Raw genomic sequence first — 22611 nt, forward strand, 5'->3', positions numbered from 1 at the left:
GTTGAACTATTCCTTTAACATGCATATAAAAATTGCATGGGATACAAACACTATTTGGTGTGTGCCATTCACCGACAGGATGCATTGCAAAGTGAGACGAGCATACCCACAATTCACTCTAGACACACATGGCTGTGTTCTTGTATTAAAATGTCCAATCAACAGACAGACTGACGACAGTTCTTTTATGATTATTGCAGTACAGGACTGACACCGTGTGATCCGACCAATGGCAAGACAGTTCTGTGGATTAAGCATGTCTCTCGTACGTTAGGTGAGTCTCACCTCCGAGCAGAGTCGGCCTGGGGCGGAGGGGTTTGAGCTTTGCTACACCTGAGCTCATGGTGGTGAATGGGGGAGTTGGGGACAGACTCTAGGTAAGCAGGTGGAACGGACCTGCCCGCCATTCCTTCCACCGCAACAACACTTAGGTTTGGAGAGCTGGCGAAACTGTCTGCAGGTTTTCTACTCTTATGCTACATTAAAAGGACACACACAGAAAGGGATTGTGGAAAGTCGAAGGTGACGGGCTATTTTAAGTTTTAAACTTAATGACAGTTTAATGGACATACCATTATGAATGTGGACAGGGAAGAGAAATGACAGATTATAGCTCTGGTCCAAAACATAGCTGCCTTCCAACAGTAGATGGCATTTAAATGCATCATAGATGAGCTCCCAGCACAAAGAATGTTCCAAAAAGTAACCAGCATAATTATTCGGCCTTCTAAGATACACAATTTGGCCAAATTCTAAGGCAGCATCGCATGGATACTGTAAATTGTGTAAGAACATTAGGGGCCATACAGACCAAATGCGTTGTTGCGTTAAAACAATACGCAACACAACAAACGGAATAGAATAGAGGTGTCTTGAGGCACATTTTTAAAAGTTGAAGTTCTTTAATTTGATACATCACCTTCGCAAGCCGCTGAAAAATAGCGAGATGTGCCACAACGATCAAAGACAGCCATCAGTTGTGTTTGTGGCACTGTAAGTTTTTTTTTTTTTTTATGCTCATTAGAGTATTGTGTCATTAACGCTAAGATAAGCGCAGACTGATTCCAAAACCCTTTGGTGTGAATGGCCCCTAAGTGGCTTTGGATAAAACAATCTGTTAAAAATAAAATAAAATTAAATGTATACATGTAAACATAAAAAATAAATCCAAGATGGTGGACAAGGCAAGTTAAATTTGACTTGGTGTGTGCCAACGTAAAACTCGTGGAGCATTGTTCATGTTGCGGGTGGAGCTGCTGCTTATGCTGAGAATCCCAAATTAGTTATTTACAGTATGAGGTTCCATCTCAGTTAGGATATTGCCTTAGAGGCCAGCTGCCTATATAGGCAGAACACAGCAAGTCAGCTATCCAGGTTTTAGAACAGAGCTTATGACTTGGAAAGCAGTGTAGAACTTGGTGTTCGAACATGGATATACTGTAAGACACGGACAATGACAACCCCACAAACACAACTTATGCAACTTAAAGCAAAAGTTAGGCAAACTAAAAGGACAGTAAAAGACTATAAATAGTTCTTGCAGAACATCTCATTCCAGCCGTACCTCTGTAAAATACATTTCCTATTCAGAGGCAAAACCTTTGAAGTCTTCATTTAGCATATTCCTTTATTATACACCAAACTCAATGAACTCTATGAACAGCTAAGATGGAATGCTTTAAAAGGTTTATGGTCTGTGCTTTTTCAACTATGTGATTAAATCCAATCTTTTTATTGGCTTTAGAGGAACCTTTGATCAGTGTAGCTGTAACTCTCTAACCTTTATAAGGGGGTTTATGACCCCGACATTGGGATTGGTGTTGAACACCTTGTTGAAGCCAGGCTCCCGGTTCACCAACTCCAGCTGATAAAACTTCTTGTCATCCTGGAACAAAGGAGGCACAGTCAGACCGAAAGGACCTGTACAGAGAAATCAATGAACTGAGATTGACTTTTGTCTGGAGACATGTGATGCTTTTGGGACAAAAAACAAACAAAACAAAAAAACAAAAAACCTGTAGAAGTACAGTAGTCTATAAATCACCCTTAATGTGGTGATGCACTTCTACGGTTGCTGTGAATACTTACCACTAGCTTCTTGACCAGGGTCTCTCTCTCAGATACCATTTCTCTGAGATCAGCGATCACCTGCAGGTCCTCTGGTCTGCTTTCTCTATTTCGGAACTTTTCTTCTGTTCCTTCCAACCTGCTCATGTACATTATATATATATATATATATATATATATATATATATATATATATATATATATATATATATACACACACACACACACACACACACACACATAAATTAATGGCAACATTTTTAAGGACCATTAAGACCAAACGATTTTTTGTGCAAAAAAACCTAGATGCACCACAACAAATAACACAGAACGCAAGTGTCTCAAAACATTTAACTTGACAAGGCAACTAAAAAGCAGACACTGAAAAAATGGCAAGACGTGGCGCAACTGTCAAAGACTAGTGCATGTTTACATAGAAAAACAATTGAAAAATAGCACAGATGGCTGCAAAAATGCATTCAGTGTGATTTGGCAAATTCCAAACACAAAGTTCTTCAGTCTCACAATGCATTGTGATGGGCAGAGTGAAAATTTTCATCCAAGATGGCTGATGCAGTTAAGGTAAATGTCAATTATAACTATTTATATATTTATAATATATTTTATTCAGCACCAAAAAGTATTGGTAGAAAATAGTCCTAAATAAAACTTTCACCCAATATTTGTGTGCACTATATATTATTTGTGCTTATTAGTTTATCATGTTATTAGCTTAGTAACATGCTTATGTCAGAATAAAAAACAGCTTATACCAGCCTAAATTGGTTATACGATAACCAGCGAAGGACAGCAAACCACCTTACACTGGTTTTGGCACCAGTGTATTGGAAACAATTGCGAGAGTATGTTAAAACTATCATGCACATCATATGTCAAGTTCTATTTGTGTGCTATGCGTGAGGAACCATTAAAGGTACAGTTCACCCAAAAATGTAAATTCACTTATCATTTACTCACCCTCATGCCATCCCAGATGTGTATCACTTTCTTTCTTCTGCTGAACACAAAGATTTTTAGGAGAACATCTCAGCTTTGTTGGTCCATTCAATGCAAGTGTATAGTGGCCAGAACTTTGAAGGTCCAAACAGTGCATAAAGACAGCATAAAAGTAATCCATATGACTCCAGTGGTTAAATCCATGTCTTCTGATGCGATATGATAGATGTGGGTTAGAAACAGATCAATATTTAAGTTCTTTTTTTAACTATAAATTCTCCTCCCTGCTGATATGCACAAAGAATGCGAATCAACAAAAACAAAAGAAGAAGAATGTGAAAGTGAAAGTGAAAGTGGAGATTTATAGTAAAAAAGGGACTTAAATATTGATCTGTTTCTCATCCACACCTATCATATTGCTTCTGAAGACATGGATTAAACCACTGGAGTCGTGTGGATTACTTTTATGCTGCCTTTATAGGCTTTTTGGACCTTCAAATTTCTGGCCACCATTCACTTGCATTGTATGGACCTACAGAGCTGAAATATTCTTCTAAAAATCTATGTTTGTGATCTGTAGAAGAACGAAAGTCATACACATCTGGGATGGCATGAGGGTGAGTAAATGATTTTTGGGTGAACTATCCCTTTAACAGGGTTTCAGCTCATGAGAAGCATTTCAGTTTAGTCACTTATGAGGCTCCGTTTCAGTTATTATGCTGCTTTAGAAGGTTGCTGCCTATGTAGACAGCAAAGCAGTTTACTAGGTTTTGTAACAGAGCTAATGTCATACTGTATAACTAGCTGTCTGGAAGTAAAAAACCTATTATTTTAAATAAAATATTCAGAAGCAATTCAATTGAATGATCTGTTTTAATATTCAGTACTCTGTAATTGAAATAAAGGGACTCACAGAATCTGCAGAGCAGAGATCTTGTCTTTTAGCAGCTCCTGAGCTTTATTAAAATCTGACAACATGATCTGGGTCTCTCTGTTATGAGATGCATTCAGTTCTTCAATCTCCTTCTCCAATCGTTTTGAGAGATCCTGTTCACGAGACCTGCCATAAAACCAAAACCCAGTTAGCACATACCATACAGTATGGAAATAACAAATAACCAATATACTGTATAGACATTAATAGTGCAAACATACATACAGCAAAAAGCCCTGCTGAGAATTATCTTAAACCAGCCTAAGATGGTTTGCTAGTCTTAGCTGGTCTCTTAGCCTGCTCAAGCTGATTTGTTGGCTAGTTTTTTAATGGGGTTTGGGGCATTTTTTCAGCTGGTCAGATTGGGAGACCAGCTCAAACCAGCGAAGAATGGATTTGTTGTATCTGCTGAAAAAAAAAACAGGTAAAACTAGCAAACCATCTTAGTCATGGTTTGAGCATTTTATTTTTTTCAGGAGAAACAAATTAATTCAAATTTGTTTCACTGTATCTGGGACGCACAAACTCCTTTATTTATTAGAACAGATTCCCCTTAGTTCCCCAGAGAAACAATCACTCTTTTATGTGCCAGAATGTAGTTCCTTTGAATGAAACCTAAGGAAATGTGTTTGTGAAATGCCTCTTCTGACCTTAAGGTTTTATATCGTAGGAACAGAAGAATGCAGCTCTGATGAGACTAAGTCAGATAGTTCTGCCTGAAGGCTGTGGACTCGTGTGGGAATGAGGGAAATATCTCCATCTGCTCTCCTCTCGTAATAAATTAGCTTCTGGTTCAGATAGACTGACCTTTAGGACTTTATGGCCTAATACCTCTTGAAAGCAACAATATTCTACACACACACAAGATGCTTTGTGACTCTTCTTTGCATAAAATGAGAACATCAATTCTCAAACAACTGTGATGTTCACGGTTTATACGTGACATTTTACAATAAGGTTGCATAACAATGAACAATATTTTTTAACAGCATTTTTTAATCTAGATTGATTTATAAAAATACAATTGTTCATTTTAAGTTCATGTTAGTTTATAATGTATTAACTACTGTAAACATATACAACTTTTAATGTTAAAAATCTGTTAGTTGTATTATGTTAAATTAGATATGTATTTTATGTTAATATTTTGGTAACACATTATGATAAGGTTGTATTTGTTAACATTAGTTAACTACAAAAGTTAACATGAACTAACATTATGAACAATAATGAACAATACTTTAACAGCACTCATTAATCTTAGTTCTTATCAATGTTTATTTCACCATATACTGAGATATTTAAAAAAATTAAAAGTTGCATTGTATCATTGACATCCTTGAATGCATTTTGAACTAACATGAACTAACAATGAGCCATTTTATTTGTATAAATTAACAGATTAATAAATGGTGTTAAAATATATTTACTATATTTACATTTACTGTACTAATGTTAACAAATACAACTATATAATAAATTGTTACCAGTTTAACATTATCCAAGATCAATAAATGTATTGTTCATTGTTAATTCATGTTAACTAATATAGTTAACAAATGTTAACGAATACAACCATTGTAAAGTGTTACCGTTTAAAGAATAGCCCTTAAAAAATATTACTGCAAGCCCTGCAATTCCTAGAAGTTCAGATAAACTGCTACATCTCGCAACAGTTTCATGCAATATATGAATTTAAGAAATGTGGCAATATTATTTAGCTGATGCTTTTTCAAAGTGATTTGCAATACAGTTATTATTTTTTTATTTAATACAATTTAATACAGATTATATTATCAGCATTATTTAAGTCAAAAGTTGAATAACAAATGTTCTGAATTTCTTTGTAATTGGCATGTCCCTTTTTTTTTTTTTTTTTTTTTTTTTTTTAAACCTGATAATCCATGTTATCAGCCTCATCCGTGATGGTGACGAGTCTGCATACAGACGGGAGGTTGACCAGCTGGCTGTCTGGTGCGGTCACAACAACCTTGAGCTGAACACGCTCAAAACAGTGGAGATGATAGTGGACTTCAGGAGAAATCCGCCCGCACTCTCCCCCCCTCACCATCCTGAACAGCACTGTGGCAGCAGTGGAGTTATTCAGGTTCCTGGGCTCTACCATCTCTCAGGACCTGAAGTGGGACACCCACATTGACTCCATTGTGAAGAAGGTTCAGCAGAGGTTGTACTTCCTTCACCAGCTGAGGAAGTTCAACCTGCCACAGGAGCTGCTGACTCAGTTCTACTCAGCCGTCACTGATTCTGTCCTGTGTACATCTATAACTGTCTGGTTTGGTTCAGCCACCAAATCAGACAGAAGGAAACTACAACGGACAGTCAGGACTGCTGAGAGGACTATTGGTGCCCCCCTGACCACCCTCCAAGACCTGTACGTCTCCAGAGTGAGGAAACGTGCAGGTAGAATCACTCTGGACCCCACACACCCTGCCCACTCCCTCTTTCAACTGTTGCCCTCTGGCCAACGCTACAGAGCACTGAGTGCCAGGACATCCAGACATAAGAACAGTTTTTACCCTCAGGCCATTTTCTACATGAACGATAAAACTGCCTTAGTGCAATAATGTAAATAAATATGTCATGTAAATATGTAAATTCACATATTTAATTCAATAACTGTACATACATTACCACTTGCACATGTACATACGCCATCCTATGTTATGTGTCCTACTATTTGTATGTCTGTACTTGTATTGCCTATTATTTGTATGTCAGAATGAGCTTTACTGCCAACTGTTCTCACATACACAAGGAATTTATTTTTGGTGATAGGAGAAACAAGTATAACTCTTACCTTGTTTTACATTCTGTGTCTTACTGTAATGTTCCGTGTGCACTTGTTTCTCCTATCACCAAAAAAAATCCTTGTGTACGTGAGAACACTTGGCAATAAAGCTCATTCTGATTCTGATTATCCAGCACAATCTGAGAATGTACTAAAGAGCATCTTGTGTGCTTCAATGGAAACAAGAAAACCTAACCTTTTGTGAAAAGTTAATACGGTCAAGGTCACAAATTTGTTATATTTGGTTAGTGACCAAGAAATAATGCAGAATCCTAAACAGAGCAGGTAACAGCTGTACCTGATCTGCAGGTTGGCTTCACTACGGACACGCAGAACTTCCTTCCCTTTAAGTTCCAGCTCCTTTGTCAGAGTGCTGATGGTCTCATTGAGAGAGTGGATTTCATGGTCCAGATCAGCGATCCGGTTCTTCCTGCAGTTCACTTCCTGCTGCAGATCCGATAAACGTTTTAGGAGGTCATGTTCCTGGAGAAGAAGTCCCCAAAAGAAACGGTTAGAGAAATAGAGAACAGAAAGATAGTCTTCAACAGATGAGTGAGCGGGTTTCCAAACATGGTGTGACTTCTGGAAAGTAAACGCAATTTTCATTATTTTATCATATTGGAATGATTTGCTTAAAAAAAGCATTAGAAGACTTTGTGCCAGGCCCAGGGGCTTTCAAAATATGTATATAGGTCACATTAAAAGACATTCAATTGTGCTGAAGTTTTAAGTGAAGTACAATAACCAGGAAGAGTGAGAGCATGAGTGTATGAGTATAAAGCAGGCAGACAGATACAGAGAGAGACTATAAATCAAATATGGAAATGGGAAAGTGTTGTAACGTCACAGAAAGAGCTCAGCCATTATTCAGAATTCAGACCCTTATACTTTATTCATTGTGGTTATTCTTTAATTCCCTGTAAAGTGAAGCTTGGCTTAGAGGCATTTTATCAAGGCCTGGGCACTGGTTTCAGTTCTCGGTTAAATCTGTGCCTTTCTGTTCCACAGACACCTCAACCATGTCTTGAAACTAAGGGCAGCAATTTGTCATCTGGTTTTATCTTTAATAAATCCAGACAGTCAGCTAATTCATGGCCCTCACATTGAAACAAGAGTACAATTTTGGTATTGCAGTTGTTTTGACAAGTCTTGTACTATAGTATTGTTTTTATTAGTATAGTACTATTACAATTGCTCATACTTATGGTTGGGGATTTCAACATACCCCTAACTGTAAGGGGCCATTTACCTCTGAACAAATTTTTGCATTTCAATAGTTTTTCTATGTAAACCTACGCTGCTGCGCAAGAGAGCTCAGTTTTTTAGATGCTGTGTCAAGTTAAAGAGAACTTCAACCTTGAACTGCATCCTGTTATATTCATTGCGCTGCATCTAGCTTTTTTCTTTCAAGAACACTTTCGGTCTGAATGGCCCCAAACTATTCAGTTTTGATGTGTAACTCTTCCTGGACCATTTGTGCTATGGACATGATACCTCAAATCATGTGGCATGCTGAGGAGAGGTTCTAAGAAATCTAACTTAAATTTTACGCCTGGCGGACAATAAAACGGGGGGGAAAAAAATACCATAGGTTTACACTGAATGAGGCACCCGAGCCATTTCTTGGGATCAGAATATCATAGAGATAAGGTGGTGGGCTATTTTGACTTGGGTAAGCAAGCACCAAACAATGGCCTAATAACTAACTAGCAATGCTCAAGCAATCACTTAGAACACCCTAGCAACAACAAGTTATTCCCAGGCAAGCATCACTCACATTTTTTTCAAAATATGTAAAAATCAAGTTTGGTTTTAACTTTAATAAATCCAGACAGGCAGCTAATTTCTGGCCCAGTTATAAATCCTAAGTGGGATTTGATGAAATAGCCATTGGAGAAAGAAAGAAAGAAAGAAAGAAGATGCTGTCAGTGGTTAAATTTAGGGAACTCTGAATGGTATAAACATCCTATAAACTTGAGGAGTTTGAGGCAGGATATTAAAACCAAAGACCTACATAAATCACTAGTGGAAAAATACAATGTTCTTTAGTAAGTAAGTAACATATCTGCCGCCGGACCTTTTTTTCTTTGTTTCCAAACATGGTGTAAATTTCCCACCAAATTAAATCCCGACAGCTCATAATGTAAAATCATTGCTGTAGTGAAGGAAAGAATACAGATTTTGAACAAAGATTTGTGATGTACTGGCTCAGTAAAAGTATATTGTTCATTTCTAATGAAAAATTAAATGAGAAATCCTCCGTAGTGTACCTTTAAGAATTATATTTATGCTTTACGAACGAGTTTCTCACGTGTTGTTTGCAGCGCTCAACAGTGTTGTCCAGCTCTCGTTTGGCAGCTTTGTTCTCCTTCAAGTGGAGTTGTCTCAGGTGTTCTATGGCAGTGGCGTGAAGATGATTGAGCTCAGAGCGCAGGGAAGCTACCGCAAAAATAAAACCAGTAAAAACCAAAGAACTTACAAATCAACCACTTTTACAGTATGCACACATAAGCTTCTGTACACTACTATCAAAACTATCCATAAACTATCAAAACAATATCTAAAAGGTTTTTAAATAACTAACAGGTTTATGAAATAATAAATAACTAAAATTTCCCTTTTAAACAGCAAACTGTTAAATTCCTTCACTAATATGGACCAAGAGCCTAATTGCTGGTTTTAAGCTCTAAGCTGGTAAACAAATGGTTGTAAACAATCCATATTGTACGCGAGACACTTGACCTTAAGTGAGTGTACTGACTGTCACTTTGGATAAAAGCACCTTCTAAATAACTATTTTCATGACCACAGTGCATTTATCAGACTGAAATCACCCCATAAATGGCCATTAATTTGTAGGCTGGTGTGTGTTGCCGGAGCTAATGTGAGCGTGTGACTCACCCAGCATGGCTTTGCCTTCATCCTCCAGTTCAAAGCGCAGCGTCTGCAGCTCCTGGTCCGACTGCTGCTGCAGGATTTCCAGGGTCTGTCTGTGAGCTTCTCGCAAAGCTTGTAACTCCTCTCTCTGTTCCTGTTTTAGACGATCCTCAAGCTCCTAAACACACACATACACACAAAGGCAGAAAGAAATAAAGATAAAAATACAAACAAGTGAAATCTATGCAAAGCATAAAACAAAGGACTCTATTTACATTTCAATGGAACATGATGCCAAGGGAACAAAAGGGTATCAGTGACGGAAACTAGATTTGCATCTTCCAAGGCGGCAGAAGAATAGTGTTACAGTTTTAAGTAAATTTGTAGGTTATAGTTTCTAACTTCGGAGTAAATAAAATGCAGCATCAGAACCACATTGTCATTGTCATGACACTCAGTATACATCTTGTTTTCAGACGGAAGCATTCAAGAATCAACACATAATCGCTGTTCAGTGTACAGTTGGCGATAAATGGTTAAATAGATGCAAGTAAGACAAGATCAATCACAATTTAGTCTGTAAACAGATGTACGAAATAAGGCTAATCAGAATTGAGTAGGCAAAAATTACAATGACATCATTGCTCGTTACATTTTGAATGCTGAATATTCTATCAATGTAAGTCAACGGGAGACTTTCAAACTGCAATCGTAATTTATTTTTATTTTTTTACATAAAGTTAACAAAACCACACCTAAGGCTGAAATTATTTACAAACAAACAAGTCTGTATGTTAATGCGGTTCAGGCTGATTAATTGCAGACTAAAAACGAAATGTTTTTCATTTTGGCTCCTTCTGAGTTCCGCCGTCATTCCGGTTCCGGCGTTCCGCTGCCTCCTTTCCTATTGGTTAATGGTTAGAATTAAAGAGCGGTTAAAAATGCTCTTTTTAAATAAAATGACAGTACTCTGTGCTAAGGGTGGGTAATATATCAGTTGCAGTGTAACTAGATCTATCAGGAAAAAAGGGACCTGGCCTGGAAAAACAAGCTGAAAATAAGGGACTTGCCCCAACCAAAATAAGCGAAACTAATAAATTCAATATAGGGGAATTATCAGCATAGAAATCATAAAAAGTAAAGTATTCAGTAACCTATATAAAATAACTTCTTTGAATAAATGTATTCTTAATATTAAATATATCCACAAAGTATTAAAAATATTAAAGAAATTCATACTGTACATTTGATGCATGAATACATTTGATGTATCAATACATTTGGGCAGTTAAAATCAATAAATAGCCAAAATGTCTCTCTTCTGCATGCATGCACACTCTGCTTGGGTGTGTGTGCAAACGTATCTGGGCCGAATTATTTTATTTTACATTTAAAATGTATTTTGTTTATATTTTCCCTCTTTTTCTCCCAATTTAGAATACCTAATTCCCACTACATAGTAGATCCTAGTGGTAATGCGGTTACTCACCTCAATCTGGGTGGCGGAGGACAAGTCTTAGTTGCCTCCGTTTCTGAGACAGTCAATCCGCGCATCTCATCACGTGGCTCGTTGTGCATGACACCGCGGAGACTCCGCGTGTGGAGGCTCATGCTACTCTCTGCGATCCACGCACAACTTACCACGCGCTTCATTGAGAACAAGAACCACTAATCGCGACCACAAGGAGGCTACCCCATGTGACACTACCCTCCCTAGCAACCGGGCCAATTTGGAGTCACTCAGCACACCCTGGATTCGAACTCATGACTCCAGGAGTGGTAATCAGCGTCAATACTTGCTGAGCTACCCAGGCCCCCTAAAATGTATTTAATAATTACTTATTTTAATTATTTGTTTTAATTACAGGTCTGCTTCTCGGTCAGAACCTGGCAGCATCAAATCTCTTTTAATGCATCATATCTAAAAAATAATTCAGTGAAGACTTGGAAACAAATAAGAAATGTACTTTTACCTTGATATTTTTCCTTGTATCTGGATTAACCATGCATGTGTCCATAGTAATTATATATAGGTGTCTAAAAGGTCTTCAGCATTACACAGAAGGCTTCGTCTACAGCGTGCATTAAGGCAAAGAAATGTGTGATGCAGCAGTTTTTATCAGAATCAAAGCACATGCTTATCATGTTTAACTAAAAAGAGATCATTTTTTGGGCAACAGGAAGTGGTGTCATGAAAAAAAAATTGGCTTATCGGAACAAAATTAACCGTTTATTAATTGATTACCAATATTTAAAAATAAAGTTTCACACCGGAACAACTGCAAGCGACTTTGTTGCAAGCTTTTTCGTTCCTTGGAATGCTTTTAGTCCCTGATTGCAGATGTTTAATACTTTGGGTTAGGGGTTTATCCAGAATGACCAATATCAATACAGTGCTGCCTTGCAAGCAAACGTAACCGTACACATGCATATAATTAAAGTATCATAAAATTAAGCAGTAAGGTACTACAGGTCACACGTGACTATATTCACAAAATAGCAAGTGCCTTATTGCTTTCATAAAAAAACTTTTGTGGTAATCAACATTTTGCCACAAATGCGGTCGATTGAGCTGAACTTGTATTGAACTAGAATCCCAGCAATCCCTGACATAACAGAACGTTGCAACAAAAATTACAATCCACTATGGGAGCTGCGCAGTGATACAGTGAACAGGTGTTTTGTCATAGCTTTAACTATATCGAGGATTTTCGCATTGGCTGGAAATGTAAGCGCAGCGTAGTTCTAGCGGGAAGATTAGCAGCTGTACATCATCGCACCTTTAGCTAGGTAACTCCTAGCCACTCACATGTAAGCCATTGCTTTATAAGTCTGCTCACAATCTATCACATTGATGTTTCAGTGTACTAACACGGCTACCTCCACCACCCCACCACCACTAGTTGAGTCCCGTCCTGCACGGAGATAGGCTCCTTGCCCCTGCCTCCTATCTCCGGCAGGATATGATGGTTCCGAGTACAATTTCTTTGGAGCGCCAGATGTGGCATACGCCAAAGAGAGACATTACATTTCTGTTTTATATTCATCAAATAAATGTCATCTTAAATTTCACTCAAGTCTGCAAGTCTTTCTGATAGAACTATTCATTTTATAATATAGAATTATCCTACTCTTCCCTTGACACTCCGTCATTCTATGGATATTTTCTATTTATCCTACAGCCTCCCAGCCACTCTTCTTATCTGGGAATACAAAGACATTTAAACCATCCGCCCACAAAACTACAGTAAAAAAACATTCTAGCATCCAGTGCCAGCAACTAAATTCAAGGACTGTCATAAAAGGATGGAGATGAAAGCATTTATTATTTTTTTCATTACTTAGTGATCCGAAATGTGACCAAATCAGCTTAAAAAACTTGCTTCTTGGCCACAGAGCCAGGCAGAGAGAGATGGAGAAAAGCCTGTTAGACTCCACATGACGCCTAAACTTCAAACTCCTGGGGTTGGCGTCTTAAAATATTCTGTGTTGTGTCCAATTTTAAAATGAAACAACAGTGCTGCATTTGAGATTTCTGGATGAGAAACATGCACTCATATACATTTGTCTCTAAGAGTTGACATTAGACAAAAAGGGGCATAAAGAAGGTTAAATTTACCATCTGAATGTCATGCACAATGGAGAATGTCAATGAGGGGTGCCTGGAGGCGGGTAAGACATGGGTGATATGAATGATTATTGCTGTATGAGAGGAGAAGAGGTAACAGACACAGTGAAGGGGACAATCAATAAGGGATGAAAAGCAGACTGAGTCACATACAGATGGAGTACAGGTGACATGCATTCTCAATGAGCTATAGTTTGCATGTATGCATTTACAGTATGTGGGCAGTATGATACAGAATCTGGTCATAGTAAATACTCCAGGTCAAATGGCCGAAGCACTATGGAAAGGGGCAATACTGAAGCGTCTTAAATTTTGTAACATGGACATTACAACTGACACAGGATTTAAAAGGATGGGACCCACCCAAATTCAGGAAAACAAGTTGTCAATATTACAATGAATAACGTGCATTTCCTATTTTACAAATAGTAAACAGTAGGATTCAGGTCTGGGCTTTGTGGAGGCCTGTCAAGTTCTTTAACAATGGACTTAATAATTTCTAAAAGGTATGCCCCACTCTAATAAGAAAGTTTTTCTAAGGAGACTGCATGGTTGTATACTTGATTTTATGTACTTATTAGTTACTTAGAAGTGTACATACATGCACACGCACTTCATGCATTTATGTATTCACACAGTAATGCAACTTGTATGTATACAATTCAATAAGATACATCATTTCAAGAGATATGTGCAGTATGCTTGCATATGTGCAATTGTGTATATAATTGCATGGGATACATTTAGTTTTGGCTAACATGTATTTTAAGATTTCTATGTGTCTCTATGCAGCTTCCATCTGGGATATCTAGCATACAGGTTTGCATGTTAGTGTGAGTGTGTGTGAAAGTGTTTGAATGTAAGGAGCAGACACCCTAATCTCCATCTGTTGTGCGTCTTCCATATCCTGCAAGGCACAGCAGTGGGCATCCTGCAGGCGGCACTCTCTGTGCTGATGCTCCAGCGCCAGTTCCTGCAGCTGCTGCGCCAGGTGCTCGCGCTCCTGACTAAACTGCGCCTGCAACTGCTGCAGCGCGCTTTTCGACTGCGACATCTGCAGCTCCAGGCTCTGCTTCAACAGAGAAATCTGACACAAGAGAAACACAGAGAACAGGTTGGAAAGACTTGTTCAGAACTTTGAGAGATGGAAATTGTGAACTGTGGATGACTTGGATTTGGGAGAAGGTGAAAAGACAACAGTTGGGAACAGAAAAGAGAATGGGGAGCATTGCGATTTGGAACAATACTTTAGCTTTCATCCCTCATTGCAACAAAAATGCTAAAAAGAAAAAAAAACAATGGAAAAATAGTGTAAGAAATAAACATAATTCAAAATACAGTGTATTTTCTGAAAACAAGTGTTATTATCTTACAGATTTTTGCTTCTCAAAAACATTTATCTTGTTTTTAGGATATATTGGATATTTTAACTGGAAAACAAATGGAAAACAACATTGTTACTGGAAAACAAATTGATTAAGAGAACTATTTTTCGCAGTGTATACATTTTTGGCTTTACAGGTGAATGAAATCATCAGCATATATTGTAACAGGATGTGTAAGAAACATCTTAACAGCAATTAAAATGATTTCAACTGCTGTTGTGTTACTCTAGGTAGCTTTATCTTAAATACAATGTGAACTAAATATTCATTCAAAACCACTGTGCAGTTTTTGCAAACCTACCCCTGGGTTACCTAAAATGAGAAGTAATATAATCTTAATAGCACAATATACAAGAGAATAGGGAGTTTAATTCTCATGCCCTCAAGTAATAAAATGAGAACAGGATTAAGGTGTAGAAATAATGATGAAAAGTCTTTCCAATCACCAAGAAGGAGAATAAACAGAGAAGATGGTGAGCACACCGCAGCATGCAGCAAATATCAGGCCCAAAATAGACACTGGGCAAGTGAAATGAGGGCAACAATGAGAGCCTTACTGAAGCTCGAGAGGCAGACTTCAGCGTCTGGCCTTCAGGACGAGACTTTGCATTTACACACAGACTCATCTCAACAAACTGCCAAGGGAACTGATTAGTCACAGGATTATTTGGGGTTGATGGACCATGCAGGAGTTGATTGCAAAACCAAACTGTAACATCTATACTGCTCAAACTGAATCATTCTATATGAAATGTATTATTAATAAAAAAATAAAAAAATCCCAATGTTTGCCATTGGGATGCACCTACAGTATCTGAACATTGTTGAAGATACCAATAGCCAGTAATTATTATTTTGTTACTATTTTGCTGATTATCAAAACAATTGTTGATAGGTATTGAAATATTTAAATGTATATTAGAAAAGATGCAGAACTGTTTAGTACTTGGAAACATGGCATAGAAAAACTTCCTAATATTGGCCTAATCAGACCGATGCATACAATTACACATTTTTGTCCGAGACGGTGACGAACAAATGTGCATTCCTAGCTTTATATAAGATCAAGGGCATTGACCTGAGCAAGCTCTAAAGAAAGTTAGAGAACATCAAAGATTTTGATAGACGTCTGACTCTGCAGCTTTCGGAGGCCTCTGACATGACAATAAACCATGGCCAGTGATGTGACTCTTGAGAACGACAGAGAGACAGACTGCAGGAGGCTGAATGTCACTTTAAAGAGAGAGTCAAAAATGGGAAATGAGGATGTACAGCAGAGAGATCTGTTCAATCCAGAAAAAAGGTGTCTGACATTTTCAATCAGTTTCAAAAGACAGGAAAACATCAGAGCTCAAAATTGAACATCACTTCAGATAAATCGTTAAATGACTGATGAATTACGAGTTGTTGACAGTTATCCATCTTCGGCTACAGCACCCCAGATCAAATAAGAAACTGAGCCTTAATTTGTAGTTTAGATAGATTTACAGCCAGCAGACTCCTTATCAAACAAATCTCAGTTCAAATGCAGTTATGCAGTTTCAACTTATTTAATTCAAGGGGACAAATGATTGAAGGCATTTCATGTGAAATAAGAATCTATGTAGATAAACACTGACAATGCAATGTTTCCTCACCAGTTCACCAAAATAATGTATTTAATTTTGTCACAGTGTTGATGTCACAACCATGAGCACATCAGCATTCATACACTGTATCAGTATTCAGCAACTTGGCTCACTCTAATTACCATTTCCAGTGTAAACAGCTATGCAGATACACTGAGGTTAGCCAATCATAACATATAACATTTACATACGGAAGATATACTGTGATTTTTATTTCATTTTAAGCAATTTTTGTTTTGTTTTGTTACACTTTTTAGTTTTTACACTTTAAGTTAGTTTTTATTAACTTGTTTTGTAATTTTATTTTTGTTTTTATCACCTTTTGTTTTGTTACATTTGTTTTTATTTTGTCACATGTTTGCTATGTTTTATAAACTTTGGTTTTGCTACATTTTTGCTTTGTAACATTTTTTAGCTTTATAAACTTTTATTGTTCAATTTTTGCTTTAGTCCTTTTTTGTTTTCATTACATTTATTACATTTTTGTCACATTTTTGTTTTGTTTTTACAAACTTTTGTTTTGTTACTTTTTTGTTTATAAACTTTTGTTGTTACATTTTTGTTTTGTTTTGTTTTTTATTAGTTTTTATAAAGTTTTTGTTACATTTTTGTTTTGTTTTATTCACTTTTATTTTGCTATATTTGTTTTGTCACTTTTTTTTTTACAAACTTTTGATTTGCTACCTATTCACAACTTTTGTTTGTTTATACAACATTTTGTTTTGCTACCAATACACAATTCTGGTTTGTTTTTACAAACTGAAGGACTGAATCTAAGTTTAAATTATTTTCTATCTTTTCTTTTCTTTTAACAGATGCTGTCGATAAAAATTAACTTGTATTTAACCAAAAAAATAAATCCTTTAAAAGTATGGTAGCAAAAAGAGTAGCCAGAGAGAGTATTGTAAATGGTCATGTTAAACTTTAAGGTCCCAATATACACCGATCAGCCACAACATTAAAACCATCTGCCTAATATTGTGTAAGTCCCCCTCGTGCCACCAAAACAGCGCCAACCCGCATGCTATTCTTCTCACCACAATTGTACAGAGCGGTTATCTGAGTTACTGTAGACTTTGTCAGTTTGAACTAGTCTGGCCATTCTCTGTTGACCTCTCTCATCAACAAGACATTTCCATCTGCAGAACTGCCACTCACTGGATGTTTTTTTGTTTTTGGCACCATTCGGAGTAAATTCTAGAGACTGTTGTGTGTGACAATCCCAGGAGATCAGCAGTTACAGAAATACTCAAACCAGCCCATCTGGTACCAACAATCATGGCATGGTTCAAATCACTAAGATCAAATCTTTGCCCCATTCTGGTGGTTGATGTGAACATTAACTGAAGCTCCTGACCCGTATCTGATTGTTGGTGCCAAATGGGCTGGTTTGAGTATTTCTGTGACTGCTGATCTCCTGGGATTTTCAAGCACAACAGTCTCTAGAATTTACTCCGAATGGTGCCAAACACAAAAAAGACTCCAGCTTCATAATAACAGCGAAATACCACATTATTTTTTATTCAGTACAGTTGTATGTAGAGTCGCAATATTCACAGATAGAAGTGGTATTTGGCTGAACTGGGTGGTGAAGCAGCTTAGACTATGAGCCAAGGCCAGGGGCTGTTCAAACAGACAGAACACAACAGACTGGAACCGAACGCGAGGATCTCGAGACACACATTTCCAAGTTGAACATCTTTCCTGACAATGTATTTAAACAAGTCATTGCTTAATCTGAGAAACGCTTATAAGAGAGCAAGACACAATGGCCAAAGACCTCCACCAACTGTAAGGGGCTGTTCACACCGAATGCTTTTGCAAACATCCATTTGTTTTTCTATGTAAACACGCACTAGATGAACATCTTTGTTTCCCTTTGTTTTTGTTTAGTCCGCGTCTCATGCAGGAGAGCTGTTTTTTAGATGATGTGTCTAATTAAAAAGAACTTTAAAAGCATATTGAGATACCGGTTTTCTGTTGCACTGTGTCTAGCATTTTTTAGTGCAAGAATGTGATCTGAAGTCATTGTATTACAGTGAGGATAAAGAAACTGAATTGAAATGAAGATATTCATTTGCTTTCTCATGTCACTAGCTTTAAATATGCAACTTAGCTGGCTAACGAATGCATAAACGTGACCAGCTGGATATAAACCAATGCAAATAGATGGTCATAGATGGTAACAATCATGACATTTAAACATTTGGGTAGGACTTGCATGTATTTTTGTCACATGGTTCTAATCCCTTGAGGTTAGCTTTAATGTTTGTGTCCTCTCAGCCTTGTCAGCAAACACACTGCTGTTCTCTACTAATGCAGCATCTAGTCAACAAATTAATTACTTTATAATGATATGACAACATGTACTGTAGTGCACTGTATACATACCTTTTCGTTGCTGATGTTTTAAATCCACATCTGAACTGTTCTGCTCCATGCAGAGTGTAGTCTCACGTGTCAAAACAAACCGCCTCCGCCTCTGATGGCCACGGGCGTATGCATCTGGGCCGCGCTCACACTGAGGCAGCGTTTGTGGATGGTTCGTGTTCTCATTGCGAGAACATGACCATGGCAACATTGCGGTTGCGGCTTTCCTTCCTCGGAGGGAAAGCCACTCCAGCCGCCCCCACGCTGGGCCTTCTACCTACGGGTATGAGGCCGGCCCAGCTGGTGCTGGAGGCGATTTGGGGACTCAAACGGGTGCGGCCTCGCTGGGTAAATCCCCGCGGACCTCCCGTTCCCCAGCAAGCTCATTTGCCCCCGTCAAGTTCCGAGGTGAGACCAGCTCGCCTCACGGCCAGCTTAACGTCTCCTTCTGGGCTTGTGAGCAGGATTTGTCCTCGATCGCTGCATCGGAGAGCGCGCTGGTGATGTCGGATGCCGAGGACTCGACTGGGCTGCCACCTTCGGGTGTGCCCGCCCAGTCTGAGTCCGATGCAAAGCTGACCGCCATGCTTGCCCGGGCTGCCGCGAGTATCGGGTTGGACTTGAACCCTCCACCCTCACCTGAGCCCTCGCGGCTAGATGATTGGTTCCTGGGTTCGAGGCGCCTTGGTGGTGGCGCTCACCTGTGGCTGAATCTGGTCAAGATGAGGGATGCCGACAAAGCTCGCTTTCTCAACACTCCCATCTCCCAGATCGGCCTATTCGGCGACACCGTCGAGGACTTTGCCCAGCAGTTCTCGGTGGCGAAGAGACAGACTGAGGCAATACAGCACATCTTGCCCCGGCGCGGCTCAAGATCCTGTACCCCGTCTGCTCGCCCAGGCGGCTCCGCCACAGCCCGAGCCCAGTTCTCGGCCCCAGGCTCCTAAGCGCCCTTGAGATGGATGACCCAGGGAGGGAGATGTCCGCTGCTACCATGGAGCTGGTATCCAGACCACTCCGTCCCCCGGTGGAGAGCCGGGAGGTAAATCTTGTGTTCCCTTTTGTTTTGTGTTCGCCGCACCCCAAAAGGGCCGTGGTACTTACATTTTCAAAAAAAGAGCAGTTTCCTCACTCCTTGGGTCATACGGTCGGTGTTTACGACCACTGTTATTACGGCGACCGGACACTGAGCACCTGCGACTTGGACATTGTGAACGCGGGACCCCCGCCTTCGCGCGCCCAACCGCACCACACTCACACCCACAGCCAGGCGGTTATGACGAGTTATGAGGACGGGCAAAAAGTTCCTCCTCCCCCGTCGCCGACCCCCTCGACGCCGGGTACATGGAGCAAGGTAAGTGCTTCGAGGGCCCCCTCAGTGCAGCCACGAGTTCGAGATGAAGCAAGGCTCCTTGACGTGGCTCCCCCCCCGCTGCGAGGCCCACCCAGAGGTACGTTAGATGCAATTGTCCCCTTAGTGCTCCTCACCCGGAGCTTGTACGCATGATTAGCGCTTTCCAACCTGTCACAGTGGCTGGCCAGGACCATCCGACTCAGTTACGCGATTCAGTTCGCCACCTCGGTGCAGGGCGAGAACGCTGCCACCCTGCGCGCGAAGATCGTGACCCTTCTGCGCAAGGGCACGATAGAGCCTGTCCTTCCAGCCGAGATGAGGAAAGGGTTCTACAGCCCTTACTTCATTGTGCCAAAGAAAGGCGGTGGGTTGCGGTCAATCTTGGACCTGCGAGTTTTGAACCGGGCCTTACACAGACTCCCGTTCAAGATGCTGATGCAGAAGCACATTTTGGCGTGCGTCCGGCATCAAGATTGGTTCGCGGCGGTAGACCTGAAGGATGCGTACTTTCATGTCTCGGTTTTACTTCACCACATACCCTTCCTACGGTTTGCTTTTGACGGCCGGGGTATCAGTACAAGGTCCTCCCCTTCGGCCTGTCCCTGTTCCCTCGCGTCTTCACAAAGGTCGCATAGGCAGCTCTTGCCCAGTTAAGGGAAGTGGGCATCCGCATACTCAACTACCTCAACGACTGGCTGATTCTAGCGCACTCTCGAGAGTTGCAGTGCGCACACAGGGACCTGGTTCTCAATCACCTGGCTCGGGTTGATGCATATGAGACCACTTCAGCACTGGCTTCAGACTCGAGTCAGCCGGACCCACTATGGGTACTAATATGCCCTGTACTGGGATAGGTGTTCCACAGGTGCCGGTTACTCCGGTAACCCCCTGTGATGTATTTTCCGCGGTACGGTCTCCCTGTCGGCAGACCTGCATCTCCCTTGGGCAGAGCCCTCTCTGCCCCCAGTTGCTGTGTTTGTAGAGCTCCTCCCCTTCCAGGCAGGGCCTACCATCACGCCTCTTCCATGTGTGGCTGGTGAGACCACGTGACATATTGCCACATGTTACCTCCCCTCCAGGCAGGATTTGGTCTCCGCGGGGTCTTTTCCCCTTGAAAGAACAGGAAAGGAAAAGAACACCTTCCCCGGCACGTGTAATAGTGTTAGATGTCCCCAGCCGAACCTAATACTCTGTGGAGAGAAAACAAAGAGAGAAAAGGCCACGGCTGGTGCGGCCTGCTCCCACGCTAGTTATGTCGCTTACCCCCCTCTGGGATGTGGGGAACTACATGACATCTTGTGGGGCGTTGGGGGAGGTTATGTGCGGACTGATGCACCTGCTATTAAGCACGCAGAAGCTTGCTTGCGCCTGCATCGGCAGTTCACGTAACACGGTCCAGCTGTTGTGGCATTTTTCTATAGGGACCCCTAGTGTCACTACATCGACACAACGTCGAGTGAGTGACAGAAGGGGAATGTCTCAGTTACTGTTGTAACCTCTGTTCCCTGATGGAGGGAACGAGACGTTGTGTCCCTCTTGCCACAACGAGGTACTATCCGCTGAAATGGCCAGGACCTTGTCTTGGCTCCTCAGCACAATACCTGAATGAGTGGTTGCGAGCCAGCTCCTTTTATACCCATATGTCCGGGGGAGTGGCATGCAAATCGCCAATTTTCTTTGGCCTTTTCTCAAAGACTAGAGGTGATTGGGGCTCCCAAGGGCGACCCCTAGTGTCACTACATCGACACAACGTCTCGTTCCCTCCATCAGGGAACGGAGGTTACAACAGTAACCGAGACATTCCAGAAATCTGTTATCGGTGCCGATAAATGGGCAAAACCGATATACTGGTCGACCTCTATTTGATTTCCTTTGTAGACTAATTAAACAAAAAATTGCATAAAACGTTCTTGTAAAATGTCTTTACGTGAACAATCGGTGTGTTCTTGTTTACTGATTTTGACTGGCTGAAGAACGTAACAGAATTAGCTGACGGACTCCAGGTAGGTGGAGCTCCAGGTCAAACCTACCGATGATGCAGACCAATGACAGTACGAAGGTTAGCAGTCGGTCAGAAGTTTTCCCAAAATTTTGCCCTGGCGAGCTGTTACGAACCACTGAAATGAACTCAAAAATAATTTCTTTTTGGCCAGATTATGTTCTAAACGACATCAAACCCATTTCGTATGAACTATACCGGGGCCTTTAGACTTTATTTTGGTACATTAAACCTTTTCTAACAACTTGTCTAACATGAACTTTAGGTGGACTTATAAAAGGCACCAAAAAAAGGCTTATAAAAAAAAAAAAAAAAAGGCACCAAAAGTCAAAAATATGGTCTCTTTAAATGAGGACAACTGGTTGACAAAAAAGCCACATTTAGTTACCTGTTCCAGGAGGTCCTCGACCTTTCTCTGCCAGCTTTCTCTGGCTGCCATCATCTCAAGGTCTCTCTGCTGGGAAAGTTGCGTCAAGGCTTCCTGCTTCTCTTCCTGATACTCGGCCATCAGCTCTTCCCGCAAACCTTTCAGCTCAGCTCTGGAAAGGCATTTGCAAAGAGAAAGAGGCAGAAAGAGAGAAACTGACAAGGTGAGAAAGGACA

At 40.2% G+C, this 22611-nt stretch overlaps 1 protein-coding gene across 4 annotated transcripts in view; it reads right to left on the minus strand.

Moving 5' to 3' along the window:
- Positions 1–22611, minus strand: part of LOC127411183 (protein FAM184A-like) — a 40988-nt gene that overhangs the window by 3471 nt on the left and 14906 nt on the right. For 2 of the 4 annotated variants that reach the window (XM_051646567.1, XM_051646569.1), the window contains exons 9-16: positions 22397–22547; positions 14147–14359; positions 9669–9822; positions 9079–9206; positions 7066–7250; positions 3938–4084; positions 2089–2206; positions 1781–1885 (exon numbers count right to left, since the gene is read on the minus strand). In XM_051646567.1, the coding sequence (XP_051502527.1) occupies positions 1781–1885; positions 2089–2206; positions 3938–4084; positions 7066–7250; positions 9079–9206; positions 9669–9822; positions 14147–14359; positions 22397–22547 (1201 nt within the window). Of the gene's footprint in view, positions 1–285; positions 477–1780; positions 1921–2088; positions 2207–3937; positions 4085–7065; positions 7251–9078; positions 9207–9668; positions 9823–14146; positions 14360–22396; positions 22548–22611 lie in introns of those variants that run through there. The other 2 variants (XM_051646568.1, XM_051646570.1) reach the window with 2 other exon arrangements.

This window comes from Myxocyprinus asiaticus, chromosome 20 (genome assembly GCF_019703515.2).
Source record: "Myxocyprinus asiaticus isolate MX2 ecotype Aquarium Trade chromosome 20, UBuf_Myxa_2, whole genome shotgun sequence".
Classification (NCBI taxonomy): Eukaryota; Metazoa; Chordata; class Actinopteri; order Cypriniformes; family Catostomidae; genus Myxocyprinus; species Myxocyprinus asiaticus.